At 42.1% G+C, this 21,834-nt stretch overlaps 1 protein-coding gene across 5 annotated transcripts in view; it reads left to right on the forward strand.

The window, feature by feature from the left end:
* Positions 1-3: 3 nt before the first annotated feature.
* BCAS4 (breast carcinoma amplified sequence 4) overlaps positions 4-21,834 on the forward strand; it is a 49,786-nt gene continuing 27,955 nt past the window's right edge. For 2 of the 5 annotated variants that reach the window (XR_013930806.1, XR_013930807.1), the window contains exons 1-3: positions 3,336-3,419; positions 17,141-17,197; positions 21,449-21,594. Coding sequence is in view for 1 of the 5 variants with exons in the window: in XM_080405110.1 (XP_080261236.1) it covers positions 3,324-3,419; positions 17,141-17,242; positions 19,628-19,804 (375 nt within the window). In the remaining 4 variants the exon portion in view is untranslated. The other 3 variants (XM_080405110.1, XR_013930808.1, XR_013930805.1) reach the window with 3 other exon arrangements.

Genomic DNA, 21,834 nt, shown 5'->3' on the forward strand with positions numbered 1-21,834 from the left:
GAGGTAAATGTAGTATGCTTGATTTTGTAAGTGTTTTAGAAATATGAAGCACAAAGTGATTTGAAAAAGTGCTGTGCTATTTAACCAGCATTTGTTGTTATAGCACTTCAGAAGTGTTCCAAATAAGATATTATTTCCTGTCCTTCCAATTAACTTTCCTTTCTACTTGAACTACCATTTTATTACCTGATAGTATGAGGAAATACCTTGCATCAGTGTGAAAGACTTGGGCTCTGTGATATTACCGTTTAAGAAAGTAAGAGCATTATTGCCCCCACATTGGCTTTCTACAGGAGAACATGGTTCTCTTTCTCGGTGGTGAAATGACTTCTTCAGAATGCTTTCGTTTGAGCACCTGGTAACACCTAGTTACCGATATAGTGCTTTTTTTTTTGTAGTCACTGATGCAATGTCAATGCTCAGAAACAAGGAACAGAGTTTGAGGGACAGATGAGGACAGCAGATAATGTGAGAGGAACTAGAGAAAGTAGTGCATCCACTGCAGGGGGTTCATGCTTGTATAAAACACATTCCATTGGTGTGGTACAACAGACAAAGCTGATGTGTATTGTAATCTGACCTGTCTAAATCTGTTTTCGTTTGCTGTTTTGCTATTGTTCTGGATATTGTGGACCCAGTGAAAAAAAAGGAAAAGTGGGGTACTCGTCTTTCAGTTGGAGGATGCAAAGGATTTGGAATGCTTAAAATGCTGAGGAGAAAGTATTGAATATATAAACATAGATTTCTCTGACTTTCTGAATGCTACTTAAGGTTACATAAAACACTTGGACTTTTAATTCAGAAATTTTAAATCCTAATAGCTTAAATCCCTAATAACCCTGTTAAGCCTGCCCTTCATACTCTTTCTATGCTGTGCTATAAAATAAGAAAAGTAGGTACATTTTGCAAACATGAATAAATGAGGTAAAACTTAATGCAAAAAAAATACTTGTGCAATACAATTTGGCTATTAAACAGTGAAATGATGTAACTGTCCTTCAAAAATACTTCAGGTCATTAGAAACTGGATCTGTATAATGTAGAAAATAGTTTGATTTTTGAGTCATCCTGCAGAGTTAGTATCTTGAAAAAATGAAGTAATTCAGCATGTGGCTTTCCTTGTATTTTGACTGTGCTTTAAACTGATAAACTGTTAGGATAGTGAAGACAGAAGGGTTATCCTAATCTCACAGCTGAGATGCAGAGGTCATGAAACCATTTGATCATGGAAACAGAAATATAATGTGTGATCTGTTCTGTTTAGCACTGTTTTCTCTTGAGAGGTTTCCTCTGCAGTAAATAATTCATGCTAGTGCTAAAGCTCACATGGATGGCATAGTCTATATGAAATAACCAGGAGGAATGTAAGTTGGTGCTGTACTTTTAAAGCACCTAAAGTATTCCCCTTGGCTCCTTGTCTGTCTTCTAAACATACCTCTTCATGCTTTTCCTCCCATCTATAATGGAAAACTTAGTTCTGTAGCAGTTAATCTGCAATACATTTCATTCTGATCTGGTAAAGCTTCCCAAATATACTTTCCAAATCTCAATGAAGTTTTATTTGGTACATCTTTCCCTGATAGAAACACTGCTTTCAGAGATACAGAATAAAACCCCTTGGGGTCTGCAGCATAAATGGTACCTGACTGGCTGAGCAGGGAACAGGTCTATGCTGTTAACTCTGCAAACACGCAGACGAAGGCTGCCCGGATCTGGAGAGCTTAAATTGAAAAGAGAAATTAATTGCCCAGGGATGGAATGTGATTCTTCTCTATGTGGTGCTGGTCAGTGGAAGATCAGGTTTTGCAAATACTGTACAATTTTTCACATAAGAGGTTTTTAGTCACCGCAAGTGTAGCACAAAAGGGCCTGTCTGGTGCTATCATCAGGATGCACTGACTAGATTTAGCTTGCTGTGTCTGTCCCTACTTTTGAGGAAAGATTTGGGGAAATCCTGCAACAACCTATGAGCTCTTTTCCTGTTGCTTCAAGTACCTCTTCAAGTCTGGCTGCTTTTGATCTTCTCAGCAAATTACAGACCATAAATTTGGCATTTTCTTATGAATGCTAAACTGAATTGAAACTTCTCCCATTATTCAGCAATAATTTGGTCTTACCCAAAGCCAAGAAAACTTTGGATGATAGTGCAGGCCTGATGCGGCCTTCTGCTCTGGAAGCACTCAAAAGTAGTTTTATATAGTATAAAATTCTAAAATTAGGTAATGTCTCAAACGGGTTAGTGGGAAGTACTGCAGGTTGCTTTATGTCCATACTACTAGAGTCTACTCAACCCTAGTGTTGGTCTTTTGTACAAGATGCATGGGCCAAACTTCTTTTGAGGGCAGGCTGCTTCTGACCTCTTCCAGCTGAGAAGGCTGTTCTTGAGAAGAAACAGTCACTGAGAAATTTTCCCTGTTCTACCTACCAATCCTTGACTGATCATCAGTTACCAAGTCGGTCCTGTTTCCTGCTTGGAGAAGGAACAGCTAGCAAACTGAGAACAGATGGCCATCTTTGTTTCAACTCTAACTGCCGTCTTCATCATCTGTCCCTCTCTAAAACAGTGCTTTGGTTGAAGAGTGTTTTAAAGGAGCCTAAGGCAAGGAAGAGCTTCATCTGCAGTGAGGAAGCATCCAGAAGGTGTAAGAAGAGTCTTTCGAACTGCAGGCTTCCACAGGGAGCCACTCATGGCACTGTCCTTAGGGAGGAGGACAGGATGTTTTTAAGCACTGTCAGAAGTTCTGCCCAGCCTAACATAAAACTGAATGGCTCTAGCATCTGGTCATTTAAGTACTTGCCTTGCAAACAGGGTGTGGAGAAATTCTGAGTGCCTGAAAAGCTGCTTTCTGAGCTGCAGCCTTTGATTTCCCAGTCGTTACCAAGTCATCTACTGCAGCTGATCACCTAGTTACCAGCCTGCCTGCCAGGCTGCAGTGGGGGCTCGTTAAAGCAAAAGGCTGTTAGTGGCACGGTTTCCGCGGCAGGTGAGGCGCTCGGGGCGGGGAGGCGGTGTGCCTCCGGTGGTTCTCCGCGGGGCTGCTCATGTTGAATCGTTTTTCCGTTTAAGCACACTGAGCCGTTGGCCCCTCTCCCGTCAGCGGGAAGCGCTGGGGCGGTCTCGCCGCAGCCGTAGCGGCGTGCGCGCTGCCCGCCCCCGAGACCCCCGCAGCCCGCTGCCAGTGCCGCGCCGGTGCCGCTAGGTGGCGCGCGTGTCCCGCGGCCCCGGGCAGCCCCGGCGGGGAGGGGGCGGAGCGGCGGCCGGGGGCGGGGCGGCGGCTGCCCGGAGCTCAGGCAGGGACCGGCGGCGAGCGGCCGCCGAGGGGATGCTGCGGCCGGGGGAGTGCCCGGAGCCCCGGGCGGGGACGGCGGCTGCGGAGAGCGGCGCCGGGCGGCTCGCCCTCTGCCTGCCCGGGGAAAAGGTAGGCGCGGGGGAGGGCAGCCCGTCAGCGGGGGAGCGAGGGGCGGCTGGGGCAGGGAAGGGCTGCCTGGGGCCGGGGGGCTTCCAGCGGGCAGGGCACGGCCGTAGTGGGGGCACTAACGCCCGGCCGGCGGCTGCCGGGGGCCCGCTCTCCCCGGCCGATGCGGGGGCTGCGGACCCTCCCGCTGGCTGGCGCGGCCTGGCCTCCGGGCCCCGCGCCTGGGGTGCTGTGCTGGGTAAAGTTGAGCTCCTGAACAGCTGAGTAAGTGTTCCCAGGCTCCCTTCCCTAAAACTACTACGGCTTTGATGCTGTTCTGGGTTTTTATTTGGTTTGGTTTTGGTTGTTGGTTTTTTTTTTTTGTGTGGGAGCCAAGTCTGCTGGTGCTGAGGTCAGGCGCGGAGCGGACGATGCGCGGTTTGGGGACCGGAGGGGCGGCTGTCACCCCGGCCTGGCTGCTCCGCTCGGTCCGGCCGGATGGGGACTGCGCCGAGGGGCGGCCTGACCTCCCTGGAGGCGGAGGGACGTTGTGAGGTGGCACTTTGCGGGCCAAGACGTCCCTCCCCCCCCCCCAGCCGCCCCCCAGAAACGAGGAGAAGGCTGCACACCAGCCGAGCTGGGCTCCCGGGAGCATCGCCCCTCCTGGCCTGCAGCAGCTCCTGTCCCACCGCAGCCTGGAGGTGACAGGAATAACATTCTCTTTGGGTAGATCATTTAAAACTTCCTCTTGTCGAAATAAAAAACACTCCTAAATCAGTCTTTAAACAGCTTCCGCTCACCTCCTTCCTTCGTTTTGGCAGTAAAATGTGATTTATTTTTGTTTCCAAGAAAAAAAAAAGGGGAAACTCTTGATCAGTTTCACTGTTCAGAGAATTATTTTGCCTGTGCCTCTCCCTTGACATCACCACTCCATCAGTTCCATCTCTCCATATGTGGTTATCTATCATTTGCAGTAAGTCAGACCACTCACATGCATCCAGATCTTGGTATCTTTGTTCTGGTTTTCTGTTCAGCATTTTCACGGAGATGATACAATGCTTAGTCAGTGATACCCACATAACTTTCACGTAGTTAAACCACTCGCAGCTTTTTGTCTTACTTCTGGATTAGGATCTACTCTATTAGTCATCTACACATCTGTAGCAGGTCAGAAGCAAGTACCGTTAATGCTTTATTTTAATGTTAATTGTTAATTAAAAAAATGAATTTTCAAGCTCGATTAAGGTGACATTTCAAAGTGTACTTAGTAGGGAATACGTTTTGTTAAAGAACTAGTTCACATCAGCCAGATTCTGTCGGTTTTATCAAGTGCCCCTCATACTGGTGTTAAATAAGAAATAAAGAAGACCTGGCAGTTAATAAAACAAGTTTCCTGTATAGCATTGTATGGCAGACTATGTATTTTTGTGACTGAGTACCAAGCCTGCTAGTTCTTACAAGGAATAGAGAAACAACTTAGGTTCTGTGCTACTTGCAAGTCATTAGGTTTCCTCCAGGCATCTTCAGCTGAAATTTAACACCTGTTTTAATACTGATCTCTCTTGATTCTTGCACAGATTGGTAGCTTGCTCAAAGCAGCAGTTCAGGTATTTTCCTGCTTGAGGATTAATCACAGCTTTTGTGGAAGCATCTTCTTAAGTGTCTCTTCCTATGGGCCTTGCCTTGCTAGCTCAGCTCTGTTGCATATCACAGCATTGTGGAAATCAGAGTGAGGGCTTTCAGTTCCTTTTCACAATGAGTTGCCTTAGTTTTGTGTTTGTTACTGCTAATTACAAAATTTTAAAATTTCCTCTAGCATATAACTCCTAATTTTCATTATGATTTTTCATTTTGTGTAGCCGTTGTACCAAATAAGACTACAATAATGATGAATGCAAAATAAAGTATTTGTATAGTCCGGTAGAGAATATTGCTAGGGGAATGCTTTCGAGCATATGCTGCATGTCATAATGTTATTCTGCCTTGGCTTGAATGTATCCTGTAAATAGCTGTAAAAGACTAGTTTTGCCATTGAAATACACTTGCCATTCTGTTCTTCTTGTTTCCCCTTGTACACTGATTTTTTTTCCCTTTGTAGAGTTTTTTGTTTGGTTGGGGTTTGGTTTTTTTCAGTATTTTGAAGCTGGCATAGGAGGATATTATACTGAAGAACCTGTTAATTTTCAGCCATATTGAAATGTTCCAGCTGGAGTCTCTAATATTATAAAGAGCTGTGTGGTTTTCTGGTTTGGCTATTTTTAAAGTTCTCTATGCCTACCTCTTTGTCTTAATGACATGCTAGGAGAGCACTTCAAATTCCAACAAAGGCAGGTTTCCTTTTTAAGTGAAAGAAGGCTTTTTGGAAAACTTTGTAGAAGAGATTTAGTGCTGAATTTTCTTTTTTCCTGTTCCTTAATTGTGACAAGTTAAACACTATATTCGTTATCTCGTGGGCCTGAACAGCTGACGATATAAAATACCTGACCCAAATCTTTTTATCAAGGAGTGAGCTTGGTATAACACACCCCCCCCCCAAAAAAAAAAAAAAAAATCCTTGGGAAAAGCAGGTAAATTGTCATAAGGTTGAGTAAGAGCATAATGCTGAGGCAAAATGAAAGGAGTGATAAGGGGGAGTTACAAAAGCTTATTTTATCTCAGGCTTGGAGTAAAGAGGGAGGAGATTGCTGCCAAGAAACAAAGACATTTAAAGGGAAGTGGTGAGAAAAGGATATTACTATAGGTGCAGTATATACTACATAAAATAAAGTCTGAAAGGAAAGCTAACCTCAAAGCTAGACTGCATATTTTTCCAAGTTACAAAATGAAATAATGGTTTTAATTTTGTTTTGTTTTCTTTCCATAAATAAACAGGAGAATCAACAGTGGATATATGGGAACATTAAAATGCCATCTGGAAGTGGTGCTGTTATGCCTTTGGCTAAAGTTTCATGATAAGTTATCACTGCTATTGAAAGATCCAACGTGTCTTCCTCTTGTTACCTGTTTTCTTTCTTGGTGTTAGCAGTAACACGGCTGTGTAATGAAATAAGTCAAACTGATCTGAGCTAAAATGATGTGGCAAAGACATTAATAGTTAGTTTTCAACCCAGAGCAATTTCCTGATTCATTCCACTTTGAATGTCTGTCTTTTCACATGCAAAGAAAGGGTTGTCTTTAGGCCCGTGAGTGATAGAAAAGGGTAGACTACTTTTCTTGCCTATACCAGCTTATATAATTTTAAAGTGATCGTGAAATTACAGTCTTAACTAAGAAAGACTTGTCACCCTTGTATTTTCACCATAACTTTGAAATGTGTTCAGTGGGCTTTATTTCAGATCTTAATGATAAGTATACAGTGAGTTCTGTAATCACCTGGAAGGAGCTTGTATGGTCTGTTTAGTAAGTACCTAATTACAGATGATGGTAAATATATTGTTGATACTGCAATTTGCAAGAGGCCCCTTTTAACCATTTCAGAAGGTGTCTTAAGTACATTGAGCCCTTAGAATTTTGTTTTTCTCTTTTGCAATTCATATGGAACTGCTAAGTATTTGTGGTTGAGTCTTTGTTAAACATAGTATTTTGGCTTTTTATGCCTAGTGTGTTTTTATAGTAGCATGCCTTGAAGAAATAGTGTTAAGTGGTTTGTTTGCATCTATTTTTCTATTGTTGCTTACTATTGTTGTCTTCTGTTATGTTTCAGGCTATGTAACACTCCTTAAAGATTAAGGACTGTGATTCTGTTTTGAATTAACTTATTCTCAGTGGTGTCAATAAACTTTGCTTCTGTCCTCTAACACATGCTACTCCAACGTTTGAATCTTTATGAACATTATGAATGCAAGATGCTCACGGTAGATATTAGAAGGGCTAGTAATGTCAGCAAGCTACCTGCCTCAAGTGTGTCTGCAACTTTAGTCAGAGCAGGATAGTAACCTGTACACCGAATGCAACTTCTTCAAATGGATGTTTCTTTAATGCATCATCTGTCCAATTAGTGGAATTTATACCTGCTGTACCAGTCATGCATTTAACGATTGCTACCATTAAACAGCCTTTTTGAAGCTGTAAGTTTGATACCAGTTTTGGACTACCTCTTTAAGCCAACTGTGCTAGTCCTGAACATGAGGCTGTGTTAGTGGCTTCAGGCCTGTGAAGCTGACTGCACAGACTTGCCAAGAAATGTCGGGAGTTTGATAGAATTGTTCTGTAGACCATCTGATGCTTGCACCACCCACTGAGATTGCTCTGCTGTAAAATACACTTAACAAAAAAGCTAGCAATTATGTTTCTTGGCCTTACGAAGACTTCAAGAAATCAGACTGTCAGATTCAATGCTTACAAGTTTTTCACAAACATATAACAGTAACATGAAATCACTGGGAAATCTTTCTTATTTGTAAATAATGCATTTTTCTGTTGCGTAGCAGTGCTCTTTCCAGAGTTAGCCTATGTGCAGTGGGGAGGAAGAGTGCTCTTTCCTTCTGAGGAGAAATTAGGTGTGGAAATTCTGTTCCTTTATTTAAGCATGCAAAGGAACAGCAGAAGGAAAACAGCTTTTCCACACAGAAATCTTTACTTCAGATAGACATGGAACAGATTGTTAGGGGATGTAAACTTGTGTTAGCACCACTGAAATCCATGCATTGATTTACAGCATCTATGGATCCTTCCTGATAAACCTGTGGAGTACCATGTGTCTTGAGGTTTCTTCTGTCCAGATACATCCACAAAAAAGAGGCAGTGAAACTTTTGTGGGTAGATTCTTAAATCTTGTATAAGTGAAATTACAGTGTGAATATAATAATGTGATAGTTTTTGCCACCATGAAGACTTCACACAGAGTTCATGAGACACAAGCATCTTGGGAAATAACTTTAATAGGCTAACAGGTGTGGTCACTAGGCTGATGAAGGGGCCAGCTGCTAAGAATTTCTCTGAGACAATACATACCAGTGCTGCTCTAAGATAGTGAGAGGGTTTTCAGGCTAAGTTGGGTCACATTCCTGCTATTCAGAACATGGCCTGAGCTCATATCTGCATTCTACTGAACAGGTATTTATCCTCAGCACATGTTATGTCTTATATGTGCTCATGCATGTTTGCCCTTGTGAAAACAGCTGCTATTTCTTCCATGTGCTTAAGGCTTTTTTCTCCTTCCTTCTCCTTTGTGATAGCATAATTTGTTCTTTCTAGTTTTTAAATGACTGTTCTAGAAGTGACGAGGAGTTGAGCTCTTCCCTCACTTGCATGATTGGAGACCTCCCAGAACAGCACGCTCACTTTACGTGGTGGTTTTGGTCTCCTGGCTTCGTGTGATTGCTCCCTGGCTGGCTTCTAACAGCCTTTTCAGAACACCCTTTCTAGAGTGGTGTGTGTAATTTGTTGCCCTGTTAGTAACTTGCATTTCTCTTTTGATCCTCCTCTCTGGTTCTCTGGCAAAAGGCTTTTGCCTTCCCTATTGCTGCCATCTCTGCATCGGTGCAGAAGCTGCCTCCAGGAGTACCTCCATACCTGACACTGCTCCCTCAAATCTGTTCTGTTGCAGAAGTTGGCTGCAAATACATCTCCAGAGGCATAACAACACCTCCTTTGAGCTGGAAAGTTAATCCAGGCTCTGTAGAGAATGACGTTTGCTCCACTTATGTGGAACAGGTTTTATAACGTAAGAGGAGTTGTGTACCAGTGACCACCTTCAGTCCATGCCAAGCGCAGTCTTTGGGGTGAACTTAAATGTGTGCTGCTCTTAATGTTTGCTTTAATGTAAATCACGAGTCTAGTATATTCCATTCTACCCCTTGCTGACAAAGTACATTTCTCCTCTTACCTATTCTTCTTCTTCTGGCACCCTTTCTTCTATCTAATGACTTCACATGATAGCAACTCCTTTTGCTGTATTGTTCCCAACAAGAGTGACCGGACCTGTTTTGGGAGGTTCTTGGGCACTTTTAAGAATGGCGAAAAGGATCCTGGAGTTAGCCCAACTGCTGGATCGATAACTGCGATTTGAATTTTGGAGGTGACGCAGGTTTCCTTAATTTTATTACCAGGTGAAAGGATAATAAACTTCATTTAGGAGCAAGATCATTCATTACAGCCCAGATGAAAAATTATAAAAAGGTCTGCTAAGGCAACTCTTGCTCTTCTTGTTCTGGTATTACGATGGCCATTTAAGCAAAGTAGGCCCAACAAATGGGACAACTTCCCTGTGTTTGGTTTTATTTAAGAAAAAGAGGTTTTCATCAGGTTCATTATTGTAATTTTGGAGAATGAGATGTGATTAGGACAGGAGGATAGATACAGGACTTTGAAAACTATTTAAATTACAGTGCAAATGCAGGACTTGGGGTGGCCTTTGAATTTTACTGATTTCCATTTCCTGCATTTTAACTCTGGTTATTCTGCGTTTCAAAATACGCTTAGAACAGAAGCTTTTTTTCTCCTTGCAGTTGCAGTTCTTTACTGAGATTTTGTAAACAAGTCTTCAACTCTAAACTTCAGTTAAGAGTGAGACTATCAGCTTTTGTCATCTGCAGACGCGGGAATGCCTGGCCTTTTGGCTTTACGCAGACACTGCTGTAGCTGTTGAGAGTTCTGGTTTCTGAACGTGGGTTCTGTTTCTGATAGTAGAAAACCATTTCAGTAGCTGTCCAAAACTGCCCTCGGAGCTGCTTTTGGTTTTCTTTCCATGTTCTCTCTGCTCAGAATAGTCTAAGTGGTTTGTTGGGTTGTTGTTTTCTTTGGGTGTTTTGTTTTTGTTTTTTTTTCTTTCAGGTATTTGCTGAAGGGCTGGGGTTTTGGGGGGGTTTCACCCAGTTTTCTGTCGGTGAATAAGGCAAACCATAACTTCAAATTGACTTTTGTAAATCCCACTTTGTTGTTACATCCAAGTCAAGCGTTAGAATAAACTTTTTGGTTTCAAAACTCAAGCGAGATGCTTGGCAAGGAGCTTTTGCTGAGATAACACATTGACATTCTACGTTTAGAAGCCTACTGGCAGAAAAGTGATGGGATCTAGACCCCGTCCCCCACGCTGAGGGGGACGCTGGGGACATCCTCTGTCGCCAATGGGTCACCTCCCAGGGTGGGGGTGGCGAGGGCCTCCCGGAGCCCCCACGGTCAGCATTCCTCAATATAATGAGTTCTCTGCGTCTGGTGAGTTGGTGATATGGCGCTGGCCTGAAACCTCCCCAGCTCGGCCTGGGCCGCCCGCGGGGCGGGCAGGAGAGGCCAAGGTGCGGGGCCCGGCCACTGCCAGGCGGCCCCAGCCTGGGCTCTGCCACTGTGTGGTGGTTTTTTTCTCCCCCTCAGGTGCAAGAAACGGAGAAGATGACAGAGGAGCTGTTGGGGCGGCCGGACGGGTTCTGCGGGGTAACGGCCGCGGTACGTGCCGCGGGCCCTGCCGGCGGGCGGCGCGCGGGGCGGCCATCTTGGCAGCGCGGCCGCCGCGGGGAGGGCTGGGGCGCTGCGCGCGCAGCGGGGCGCCGTGCCCGCCAGGTGGCGCTGGGGCGCGCGCAGCCGGCTCCGCCCTCCCCCCGCGGGCGCCGCCGCGCCGTGAGGCGGGTGCAGGTGGTGGCGCCGTGAGGGGCGGCTGGCGGCCGCGCTGCGGTGGCGCGGTCCGGGGCCTGCCGGTAGTCGGCGTTTGCCGCGGTCCCTTCCGTTGCCCTGGCTGCGCGGCGGCCCTGGGGCGGTAGGCAGGCCGGGGTGGGGACGGCCGCCTTGCCCTCGCCTCGCCCCGCCGGCGCCAGGTGCGGGCCTCCTGTGCTGGGTGCCCGCAAACCCCCGCGCTAGGTGTGTCTTCACGGCCTGCAGCCGGGGTGTGAGAGAGAGGTTGATGTGGGTGGCATAACTGAGTGGGGAATGCTGCTTGATGGCGGGGTTGTGACCCATGTGCTGTGCAGCGTGTGGCGCACCGGCTGTCGTCACCGTTGGCACTACCTAATTGTGTGGATGAGCACTTAGAGCAACAGGTATGTGCTGCTGTGCTTACCCGGGCGTTCTGCAAACAGCAGAAGGCTGTGCAGGTCACCGTGGTCATCTAAGAGTAACAAACGTGAAGTAGAGAAACTTCCCTCTCAAATCGCTGGTGCACAGACCACCTCACGTCTGCTACGACCTACCACAACATTTGTCTTCGATCTTCGCACATCTTGTGACATGGGCAACTGCAGTGGTCACTAACGATGCGCTCCTAACGGCAAGTAGTGACCAGCCAAGGTCTCCTCCGGGACTTGTTGCCCATGAGCTATTCTTCTGATGATTCTTAGTAACTGCATAAATAAATGGAGAGGGACAGGATAAAGTGAAGTAGCTAAAAAAAAATTATGTGGCCGATGTTTCTGAGGAGGTTGAAAAGCAGCTTCCTGGCTTTATTCTTACCAGCTTCAGTGCAAACAAAAGATATTGGAGTGCTGGCATTTCTGCACGCTGTCTTCTGTCCTCAGAACAAACGTCAATATTGCCTCCTCAGCATCTTTCCACTTTTCTGTTAATGTATCCCAGTGTTACTTGGAGAAATGTTGTGCTTGCACTCCAGGACAGAACTCATAAGTCATAAGCAGTCTGGTATGGGCTGCAAGAACCCATTGAAAAATCAAATTAGCCTGTTGGACACAGTTCATGCAAAATATTACCAGCTAACTAACAATTATTATTATTGGTTATGGGACATCTTTCTTGCACCTTCAATGTGAATTCTGCTCAAGAGAAGTGAGGCCATCATCCTTGTTCTAGGCAAATCAGTCAGCAATATAATCAGTGATTAATCTTTTTTTGACTTCTGTCAGAAGTTTGTGGTTTTGTCATTGGCATGTCTTGCTTATGGAAAGGAGGCATGATTGCTTCCAGGAGGAAGTGACATAGAATGGAAAGAAACAAAAGCTTGGCTCATCAAAGTCTCCTATGGTTAGTAGGGGACTTAAAAGGAGAAATAGCTGTCTTGTAAGAATGGTTCAGGATTAGTGGCTGTTTAAGCAGTTCTTTTTCCATTCAGCTTTTGACAAAAATAGCTGTAAAGGAGCATGTGAACCTCAGAGCATGCAGTCTATTTTTTGATACGTCTTGGCTTACATTTGTCAGCTTTAGATTCTCTAGTACGGCACACTTAGTCTGTGCAACAATGCAGAATAGAAGAGATTGGTTTCTTGGGCCAAAAAATCCTTTGAGTTCATTCCTGAAAGGTGATGATTGCTTCAGTGATAAGACATTGCCTGCTCAAAGCAAGTGGTTTGAATCAATAACTCTTCACTGTTGATTGTATTCTGTCTGATTTACTACGAAGTTCATTCACTCAGTTCTTCTCTTTGGGAGCTTTTGCTAAGAATTTGTATGTACCTTATGCTTTTTTCCATCAATCAGGCATGCACCTTAGATCTTTGACTCCAATATGGGGAAGGTGGTTAGCTTGTTCAGATGGATCCAGTGAGCTTTCAAACCTCCTTTGAGACTTCTCTTGCCCACCTTTTCTACAAAAACCACTAACCTGGTTTCAATACATTATCTTTGCATTGCCCCTGAAAACGTTTTTCCACAACCTGCAGGCTGTGAATAATTCCCTGGTATGCAGATTGTTGACCTTATCTGGGAATATCAAAGCAGTGCAGTCAGTGTGCTGATTCTGTGGCTTTCTATCTAGTACCTACAATGGAAGGTTCCTTTACACAGCGCATCAAGTGGTATCTGGGAATCTGATAAATTAATGTGTCTAAACTGATTCCAGTTCTGTGCCTAGCAATAATCTGGTCTTTTGTCTATGCCAACAAAAGGTGAGGGGAATCTTGTGTTTTTCAGATGAGCACTCAGCAAAGTATTTATATGGAGGAATTTGGCTTCTCCTCTTTGATTGTGCTGCTGCTTTTCACTTGCAAGTACTTTTGATGCATATTGAATATTGCAATGAGGAAGAACCTGGATTCTCAGTGCTAGGAAGACAAAATGCTGTTTCCGGTGTCATACTGTTGTACCTGGCTAGCCACAGCATGGCACAGCACTTAAAATGGACACTTGTACAATAGGTAAGTTACAATGACAAGGTACATATGTACAGTTGAGCGTGGCTCACACCTGCCATGGAAGGAGCATCTCGTAATGAAAAGATCATGCTAGAAGAATTTGCCTGACAGTTATTTAACTTTTTGTGATGTCTTTTTTAGAACACTGACTTAATGTCTTTTAAGTGGCTTCACAGCCTCTCGAGTATAATTATCAAATTGCGTTTTTTAACTGAGCTATGATTTGAACCAGTGACATGAAAGCAAAAAAAATTCATTGTAATAACCACACTCTCATATATGCCGTTGTCATATTGTTTTCATGGGTCACTGTTGGTTACCTTTTTAGGTACGATTCTTTGTGCTTCTTGTATATCTTAAAACATGTTGAAAAATATATCTATTCAGACATGCGCAGCTGGTTTAGTTACATTTGTAAAACCACGGGTTAGTGATTCTCAAGCCATTGAACCTTCCTGCAGAACTTGCCTCAGGGAAATGATGTGTTTGTAAATCTCACTTTATTGTGGTTCCTCAGAGGAGCTTCCAACTGCTTATCTTTGTCTTGTGGAGTTACAGTCTGGGAATCTCCTCCCTGAGGCCCTAGGTGTGAAACCAAGTTTCATCACAGGGGAGAAAAGAGGAAGAGTTTATTTTGTTTGGTTTGTTGTGGCTAGGGTTTGCTAGCTTCTCAGCAAAATACCAACTTGTTTTTTCTTTTCTTACCACTGAGCTGCTCAGTGTACAGTGGTTACTTTTACTCATGATCCTTTCTTGTTACTCAGTGTTAACATATGGGATCAAAGACCAAAAAAGAATATAGAGAGATCCTTTCAAAAAAGTCCCTGTGACAACTAGAATTTGCACAATATCTTTGACTTCTGGCTCCAGCTCTTTTTTAATTTTCTTTTCCTGAAAAGTAATTGTTTTTATAAAATACAAAATAACAAGAAGCTGTGCTTGTGGTACAGACTGAACTGCAGTGTATGCAAGAGTTAGGTCTCACTGCCCTACAATGTGCTGTTCCTGGTTGGTGTTCTAATTCATCATGCATACTCTGGTTGTGCTGTCTCCTAACTGACTTTGGTGCTGTTGGTTTGCTACCTTCTTGAGTTTAGTCTCGCTCGTTTGAATTAGAAGACAAAGCTCAATCAAACCCTCCCTCCTCACCCCTTCCTCCAATTAGCATAGTAAAACCTAGTAAGAGGAATACAAGTTTTTTCCTCATGGACTGCTGTGCTCTGGTGCTTGTGCTGAGCACTCAGCTAAATCTTCAGTAAGATAAAGTAAAATACATTGCACAAGTGGAAATAAATTTTGTTTTATAATGTGGGGTTTCAGACCAGTCCTGCTTTCTCTGGCTCATGAGAGGTTGCTGTACCAAGAGAGTAATTTCTCTTTGTCATGTGCTGACTCCTCTTGAACTCCTCTGTCGCTGTGGTTCTGCAGACTGCTGCAGAATGACTCTTCTTGAATCATATTTGCATATCATTTCCTTTCATCACAGGCTGCTTGCTGGAAGATCAGCTCTCCTGTGTCTTGTATTGGTCGTTTGCTTTTACCCTCAAAAGAAGATGGTTTAGATCTGTTCCATGTCTGCTCTGACCTTATTGTGTTGGTAGCTTTTGTAATGGGTCTGTACAACATCTCTCTCCTTCTGCTATGTCCCAAGACGTGTTTATATTTGCAGTAGTTACCTACCATTTAGCTGAAAGAGTGTTTTTTCCCTAGTCCTTTCTGAGATGAACATTAGGAAACAAGTTTGTTACCATATTTTTGGAAATTCCAGGCTCAAGTTTTGATCTCAATTAGTTTACCTGAGTATGAAACTCACCTCAGACAGATCACCAGTCTATTTTCACATGGGCTTTATTATAGAGGAGGATGAGGGCTGCCTACTGTTGACCCAAAAGAATTCAATAGAACAAACCTGGAATTCATCTGGTTTTATTATGTGTTCATGCTGTATTTTTATTTAACATTAGGAAATATAAGTCAGACTCCATTCACAGGGATCCTGCCCGAGTGTCTGTGCGCACTTTCTGTTGGATATAAAGTACTTACTGTAAAGATAACAGAGTGTGTCTGTGTATACAGTTATGTCACTGCTGGGGGAGGTGTCCGTGTATGTATCTAGTGGATGTAGTGCTGAGACCGGTAATACAGGAAGATACTGTTGGTTTATTTACAATATAAAGCTACTACTATTTTGATATGTTGTTTGATCTCCTATTACAGAACACACGTAGCACTATAAAAGCACTTGATCTGCATGTACTTATTCTGGTAATAATAATACCATAAAACCTTACTGTGAGTAATTTTGTATGTATACGGCTTTGTTTATACTCAGCTTTTAAAAACACAACTTCTTTTAAAAAAACCCAAATACACAAACAAGTCATATGGTAATCAGTAAAATGTTTGAGTACTTGTTAGAGTTTATAAGCATGGTCCGTGGATTAAATGATTTATAGCAGGCATTTATGCTTTATTTGAATTCTGGATTAAATCTCAAAATGCTCAGAAAATTCCCTGCAGTATGAGCCCAATGCCAGATTCTCACTGTTCTAGCTAAAAGATCCTTACTCTTCCCTATGAAGTTGAAAGAAGAATATCTTCTAGCTTGGTGTTTGGGTCAAAAATATCTTTTGAAGGGACCCTTGTTCCTCTGTATTCTTTAAGTCTATTAAAATTTTAGGAAGGACAGCTTTAATCCAGAAGTGAACCAAGACCTCCTATACTCTATTGTAGTTGAGAAAGAAAAGTTGTATATAAGCGGGCTCAGCTGCCTCTCTTACTTTTCTTGTCAAAGGTTGCTGCTGTTTTACAAATTAAAATTACTATTTAGGTGTTAGTGGAGGTTTTCTTGGGTTTGCTTTTATCTTTCCTTTCAGAGAGCTTTTCCCAATTCTTGTCTTATCCATCATTTTTTGGCTTGTACATTCCATTAGCTGTAATGCTTTGTTTGGAGGTATATCTACTGCCACCTAACAAAATAGTGGTAGCTGTTCCTGTAGGAAATTGGGTAATTCTTGCTAACACAACGCTTAGCAGGATTTCAGATAAGGTTCAGACTTTGGTATGGATATCAGAAACAAGCTTGGTTGTAGTAGGTAACAAATTAAAATACAATCCTTCCTGTATTGGGACACTTAAGTGTTGTGGAGGCGGGCAGGGACTAGGGAGCAGAAGCTGCCTCTGAGATGCCCGTGCTATAATGTTGTGCGAAGAGTCTTGCTCTCCCGAGAACTCTAGCCCTGAGCCCCTGCTGAAGGCAAGATTCTAGAAGCGGTGTACTCAGAGAACAGACTGTTTCCCAAAACTGATTGATAAGTATTGTGAGTTAGCTCTTCTCTAATAAAATCAAAGAATGATGGATGATATAGAGGCAGTTTTCATTTTAAATCCGTTGTTACCTGTCATGTCTACAATGTTTCATCATAGAAAGTAGATGATCTCCTCTGAGCAGTGTGGAAATTTGGGGAGAAGAGGGAAGGATCTGATTACAGTTTTGATGTGGAAGTCCTGACACCTATTATTGGGTTTTTCTTGTTGTTTCGTGAATTACTTGAAAAAGTAACTTATTTTCCAAATCTGTACTTTCTAACATACTGCAAAAGGGCCCTTGTGATGTCTATTTTGAGTATGTATTTTTTGAAATATTCAAGTGAAAGATAACAGTGAAGTGAAAAAAATAGTGTAGCGTTTATCTTCAGGATTTGTCCTCATGTGAGATACTTTTTTTTCATGCAGATTAGAAGTGGTACATCAGAGATTCTGGACGAGACCATTCTTCTCATTAAAGACAAGGTGATGGAAATGAGCCACATCTATGCCAAAGTTGATAAATTAGAGGTTTGTTCATTGCATTAAAAAATTTACATTCTTCTTTTTATGTATTTTGTAGGTTAAAAGTCCAGGTATTTATATGGAGCACTCAGATGTTTATGGCTCTCTGTTGTCTTATGTTTGTTTTTAAATCAGTGTGTTTACCCATGGTTCAGCAGGTATAAGTGTTTATGGTTTTGGAACATCACTGAGTAATTTATTGCTGTGGATTCCACAATTTCTAATGGTATATTAAAAGCATTAGTTGTGGTTTTAGTGTTAATAATAATGCCAATAATATTAATTTGTTTTTGTGACTTGAAGGAGTATCTGTGGAACCATTTATAACTTCAAAAATTCAAGTCACACCCAGTGCTGGACATACCTGTTTTAAGTTGTTGATGATTGTCTTATGTAGAAGCGGAGAAATCTCTGAGCTCCTGTCTTCTGTTGTGTCTGTTTCGGTGTTCATTGTATCCTGAATGAGGGAAGCCAGTATGACTCACTAAGATGATGCCCTCACCATATTTAGTAAGCAGTATGTTAAAATTTGTGTCAACTGAGGGCAAGTTTGCCTCTGGGAGAAATGTAATGGAAACATGACGAGATAAATTGTGTAGTGTTTAAAATCAGTTCTAACAGACTCAAAGTGAAAGAAACCAAGTGTTTGTGGCATTAAATCCAAATAGGCAGTTCTTAAGCTTCAGGCTGTACCCCTGTACAAACTAATATCCTCTGGTAAGGTTTATTACACTGGAAGGGACAGGGCAATTGACTTAGTGTGCAGCAAGTTTTCTTTAAATGCAATTCATTTTTTGTGGTTTGCGTTTTTATACCTACATTTGATAACAGACTTATGAAGCCACTTCATATTTTAAGGCCTTACACAGCACTAGGAGAAGGCTTTAAACAGGAAATTGAGGAAAGGCATTTTAGAACAAAAGTGGGAGTCAACTGTTAACCTCTTTAGAAACCTACCTAGTTTTCAGCATACTTGACAATTTGGCCATACTTAATATACTTAAGCTAGGACTTAAAAAATGGCTAACTGTATCAGGTTCCAAAACAACTGTTTCTGCAAGTCTCACCCATTTAGATCTTTTTTGCAAATTCCATGCTTATAGGTGGTTGGGATTTTCAGGGGGAGTGTGTGGTGGGGGTGTTTTTGTCTTTGAACAGGAAACTAAAATTAAAACTCTAAGCAATTACTTGTGCCAAAAGTATGGTAAGCAACAGGGCTTCTTACTGCTTTTTTTGCCTCCAAGACAGGGAAGGGAAAAAACCCCAACCCTTCCTGACCCCATTCCCTTAAATATAAGGATAAGCCTTATATATAAGGTATAGCTGTAAGGACATAGTAATCTGGAGTATGGAGAAAACACCAGTCTTTCCTAGGCTACAGGTTGTCCTTGAATAATACAGCAGAATTTTGTTGAGAGGCTTTTTTTTTGTGGTTATCAAAGGAGGATGACACCTGATTGGCTAGGAATCAGTTTTTCTACCTGGAATGACAATCATCTTAGAGCACAAGGTTAAACTGGCAATTTGAGTGGTAGTTAGTGTTTTAATTGGAACTTTAAAAGTTAAAGCTTAGCATTGATGGGGATTTTCAAGGGAGAAATTAACTTGTACGACCAGGAGTAGAACAGGAAAGGACTGTTGTGTAATGGTTATATAGGATGAGAATCTGCTGGGGTTTAATTTTGATGTTGCCACTGTGGTACATTTTGGGCAATTAATTTACCTGCTGATCCTCACTTTCCCTATCTCTAAAAGCAGCAGTATTCAACTTCGGGATTGGGGGGTAGAAGGGAGAGAAGCTTAATCATTAATAGAAAGTATCAAAACTCTTTACAAACTGTTCTATATTTTAACGAATAAATACTGTGCTCTTTCTAGTTGACTTTGCTTTATGGCTCACATTTCAACTGTAACTGATCACATGTATATTTTAGGTCAGTTATTCCTGACCTTTTTTAGCTCAAATCACCTGTTGTTATCTTTTTCTCTGCTGTCTACTCCTTCCTACCACTTTGGCCACTTTTTCACTCCCACCAGTAGTAGCAGCCTCTTTGTGGTTTTGAAGAGCTTTTCACCTCACTGCTGAAACCTTGTCAGACCTTTAGACACTATGCAAGTGCTTACATACTCTGCATGCTGAAAAGGGAGCTCAAGTCTGCCCTTAGGTAAGGAGAAAAAATAGCCTTAGATCATGACCAGTGGTCCTTCTCATGGCTATAAACATCTGTAGTTCACTTCTGAGTATGTGCCCCTTGGTTATTTATATTAGCAATAGTGCACTCTGAAATCTTGTTAAAGTTTTCTCTTCAACTTTGATCTCTAGCTAGGATCATGTGGAAAGCCAGTGCATGTGCTTTTAATTTTCATTAGGTGTTTTTCCTCTCTCCATAGGCATTTGTTAAAATGGTTGCACACCATGTTTCCTTCCTAGAAGAGCAAGTGCTTGAAGCAGAGAAGAGCTACAGCACCTTTCTTAATACTGTTTGCAAATTATTTCAGTGTGCAACTATCTCGTCATTTAAAATGTATTTTTCAAGTTGCTTCCAGCAGATGGGAAAGTGGTGTTAAATATCATTTCTGTATCAAATGTGGCCTTACAGCAGATTTAAGTGGTATAAAAGAACTAGCTTCAGTTTGCTTCTGTAAAGGGATATTATTTTTTTACATTTTTTAAATTTTTCAATAATTTTCGGGGTTTTTTTGAAGGGATGCTGCTTAGATATTGAATAGTTTCAGCAGTAATTTTTGAAGATCTGTATATTTTGCTCCTGAATGAAAGGATTTTCTCTGTACGTGTATATTCAAATAGGAAGCTTGTTATGTGTCATCTTGCAGTGAGACACCTGAGCATAGATTGTTCTTTCTATTTAGTCTTTGATTTTATGTCAATTACGTCAAAATTACGTTATAGGGTCATCCATGGATGAGCACTAGAGGAGGGTGAGAACTCTTTCAGTGAGTTTTAGTTATATTTGCTCATAGAAGAATGTTGAGAGTCAGGGATAATGAGATCTGGTGACTTGAGGAAGCTTTACATAGTCTTCATCCTTTCTGTCCCTGTTCTTTTCCAAGAATGTCTTTGTACCACTTACTTTTACACTCTGTTTTCCTTCTCTGAGTTCCCAGGTCATGCTCTAAATCTGTTGTTTCCCCAGCAATTTGTCATAATATACAGTTAGCCTTAACTGAATTCATCCCTTCCGTTCCTCCTTCTCCATCTTCATGTGGTATCCACCATGTGTTCAGTGTTAGCGTATCTCTATCAGGATCCTTGTTCTGGTCTCAACTACTTCCCTGCTTTCTTTTGTTCCTTCTTCGTTTCTGCCATTATGTTTCCTTCCTCATTTTCTTCCAAGGGGCTTCTGTACCCGTATGCATAATACTGGGTAGGCAATAATACACAGGTCTCAGTGATCATGTAGGTGAAGCTGAACCACTTCAAATTTTTGTCTAGTGTGATAGCAAGCTCTGGAAGCTTCAGTTGCAGGAGAAGTCCAGTTCGGTTTCTGCAGATCCCGGACAAACTTTAACTGCTTAAAGGGAATAATGAATATTCAGTCTGGTTAACAGAGGTGTGGACAGGAGATTGACAGCTGAAGAAGAAATCAGTATGCACCAACTCTAGTGAATCTTTAGAAAACCACAGTTTATACAGACTCAGTAAAGAGCTGTAACTTGGCCAAATTTGGTAATATTTTCATAGGAATGGGAAAATATGTCCTGATACGCGGGTAGTTTACTGCCAACTTAAAATCTCTGCTGTAGCTTACGAAGGCATTGGAGCTTTTCAAAAGAGCTAAACAACACATACTTTTCCATAATTTCATTATCTGAATTGGCTTGGTTTTGTTCCCTGAAACTTTCCAAAAAAGTTAAACCTGCAGCAGATATGCAGTCTGGAAAATATATCAAAGCTGGAAGTTCTGTAAGGTTGGTCTGCCTATACAAATAATGTTGTATAACTGGGACGCCAATAAGAATGTGAAGGCCAGACTGTTTACTCAGAAGCTGGCTTGAGTGGGGCTTGAAGGACAGTATAGTGTTTTCAAATTTTTTTTCCTTATAATTGAAAATTTTGAAATATTGCATAAATGTATATTCATGCTTGCAGGCATCTTGGAATGATAATATTAGTGGACAAAAGAACAAATAGTGAATGGTGTAGCTTCCTACTGTACTGATCTTATCCCTCCCTTTCATTCTTTCCCCCAGAAATAGTAAAACTGGAAAGCATGGCAAGGGAAGTCACAAGGCTGAACACAGAAAAGAAGTTCTCTCTCAGAAATTTTTAAACAGATGAAGACTCAGCTTGAAGGAGGACAGGATAGAGATTTGTGGTCATTCTGTATGTGGAGCAGGTAAGTAGAGAATGATTATGCAGTCCCTCCTGTAATTCAAGTACTAGGGTCATCCAGTGAAATTATCAGCAGGCAGGTTCACAATACAAAAAGGGAGGTACTTACTTTACATGATGTTTTAATATGCCATGGAACTTATGTCCACAGTCTGTTATATATTCCCAAAGCAATCGGACAAATTCATGGGGAAAAAAATCCAGGAATGGATACTAAACAAGGTATTTGTTCTTCAGCCACAAA

The sequence above is a fragment of the Falco punctatus genome (assembly GCF_963210335.1).
Source record: "Falco punctatus genome assembly, chromosome: 10".
Taxonomy (NCBI): domain Eukaryota; kingdom Metazoa; phylum Chordata; class Aves; order Falconiformes; family Falconidae; genus Falco; species Falco punctatus.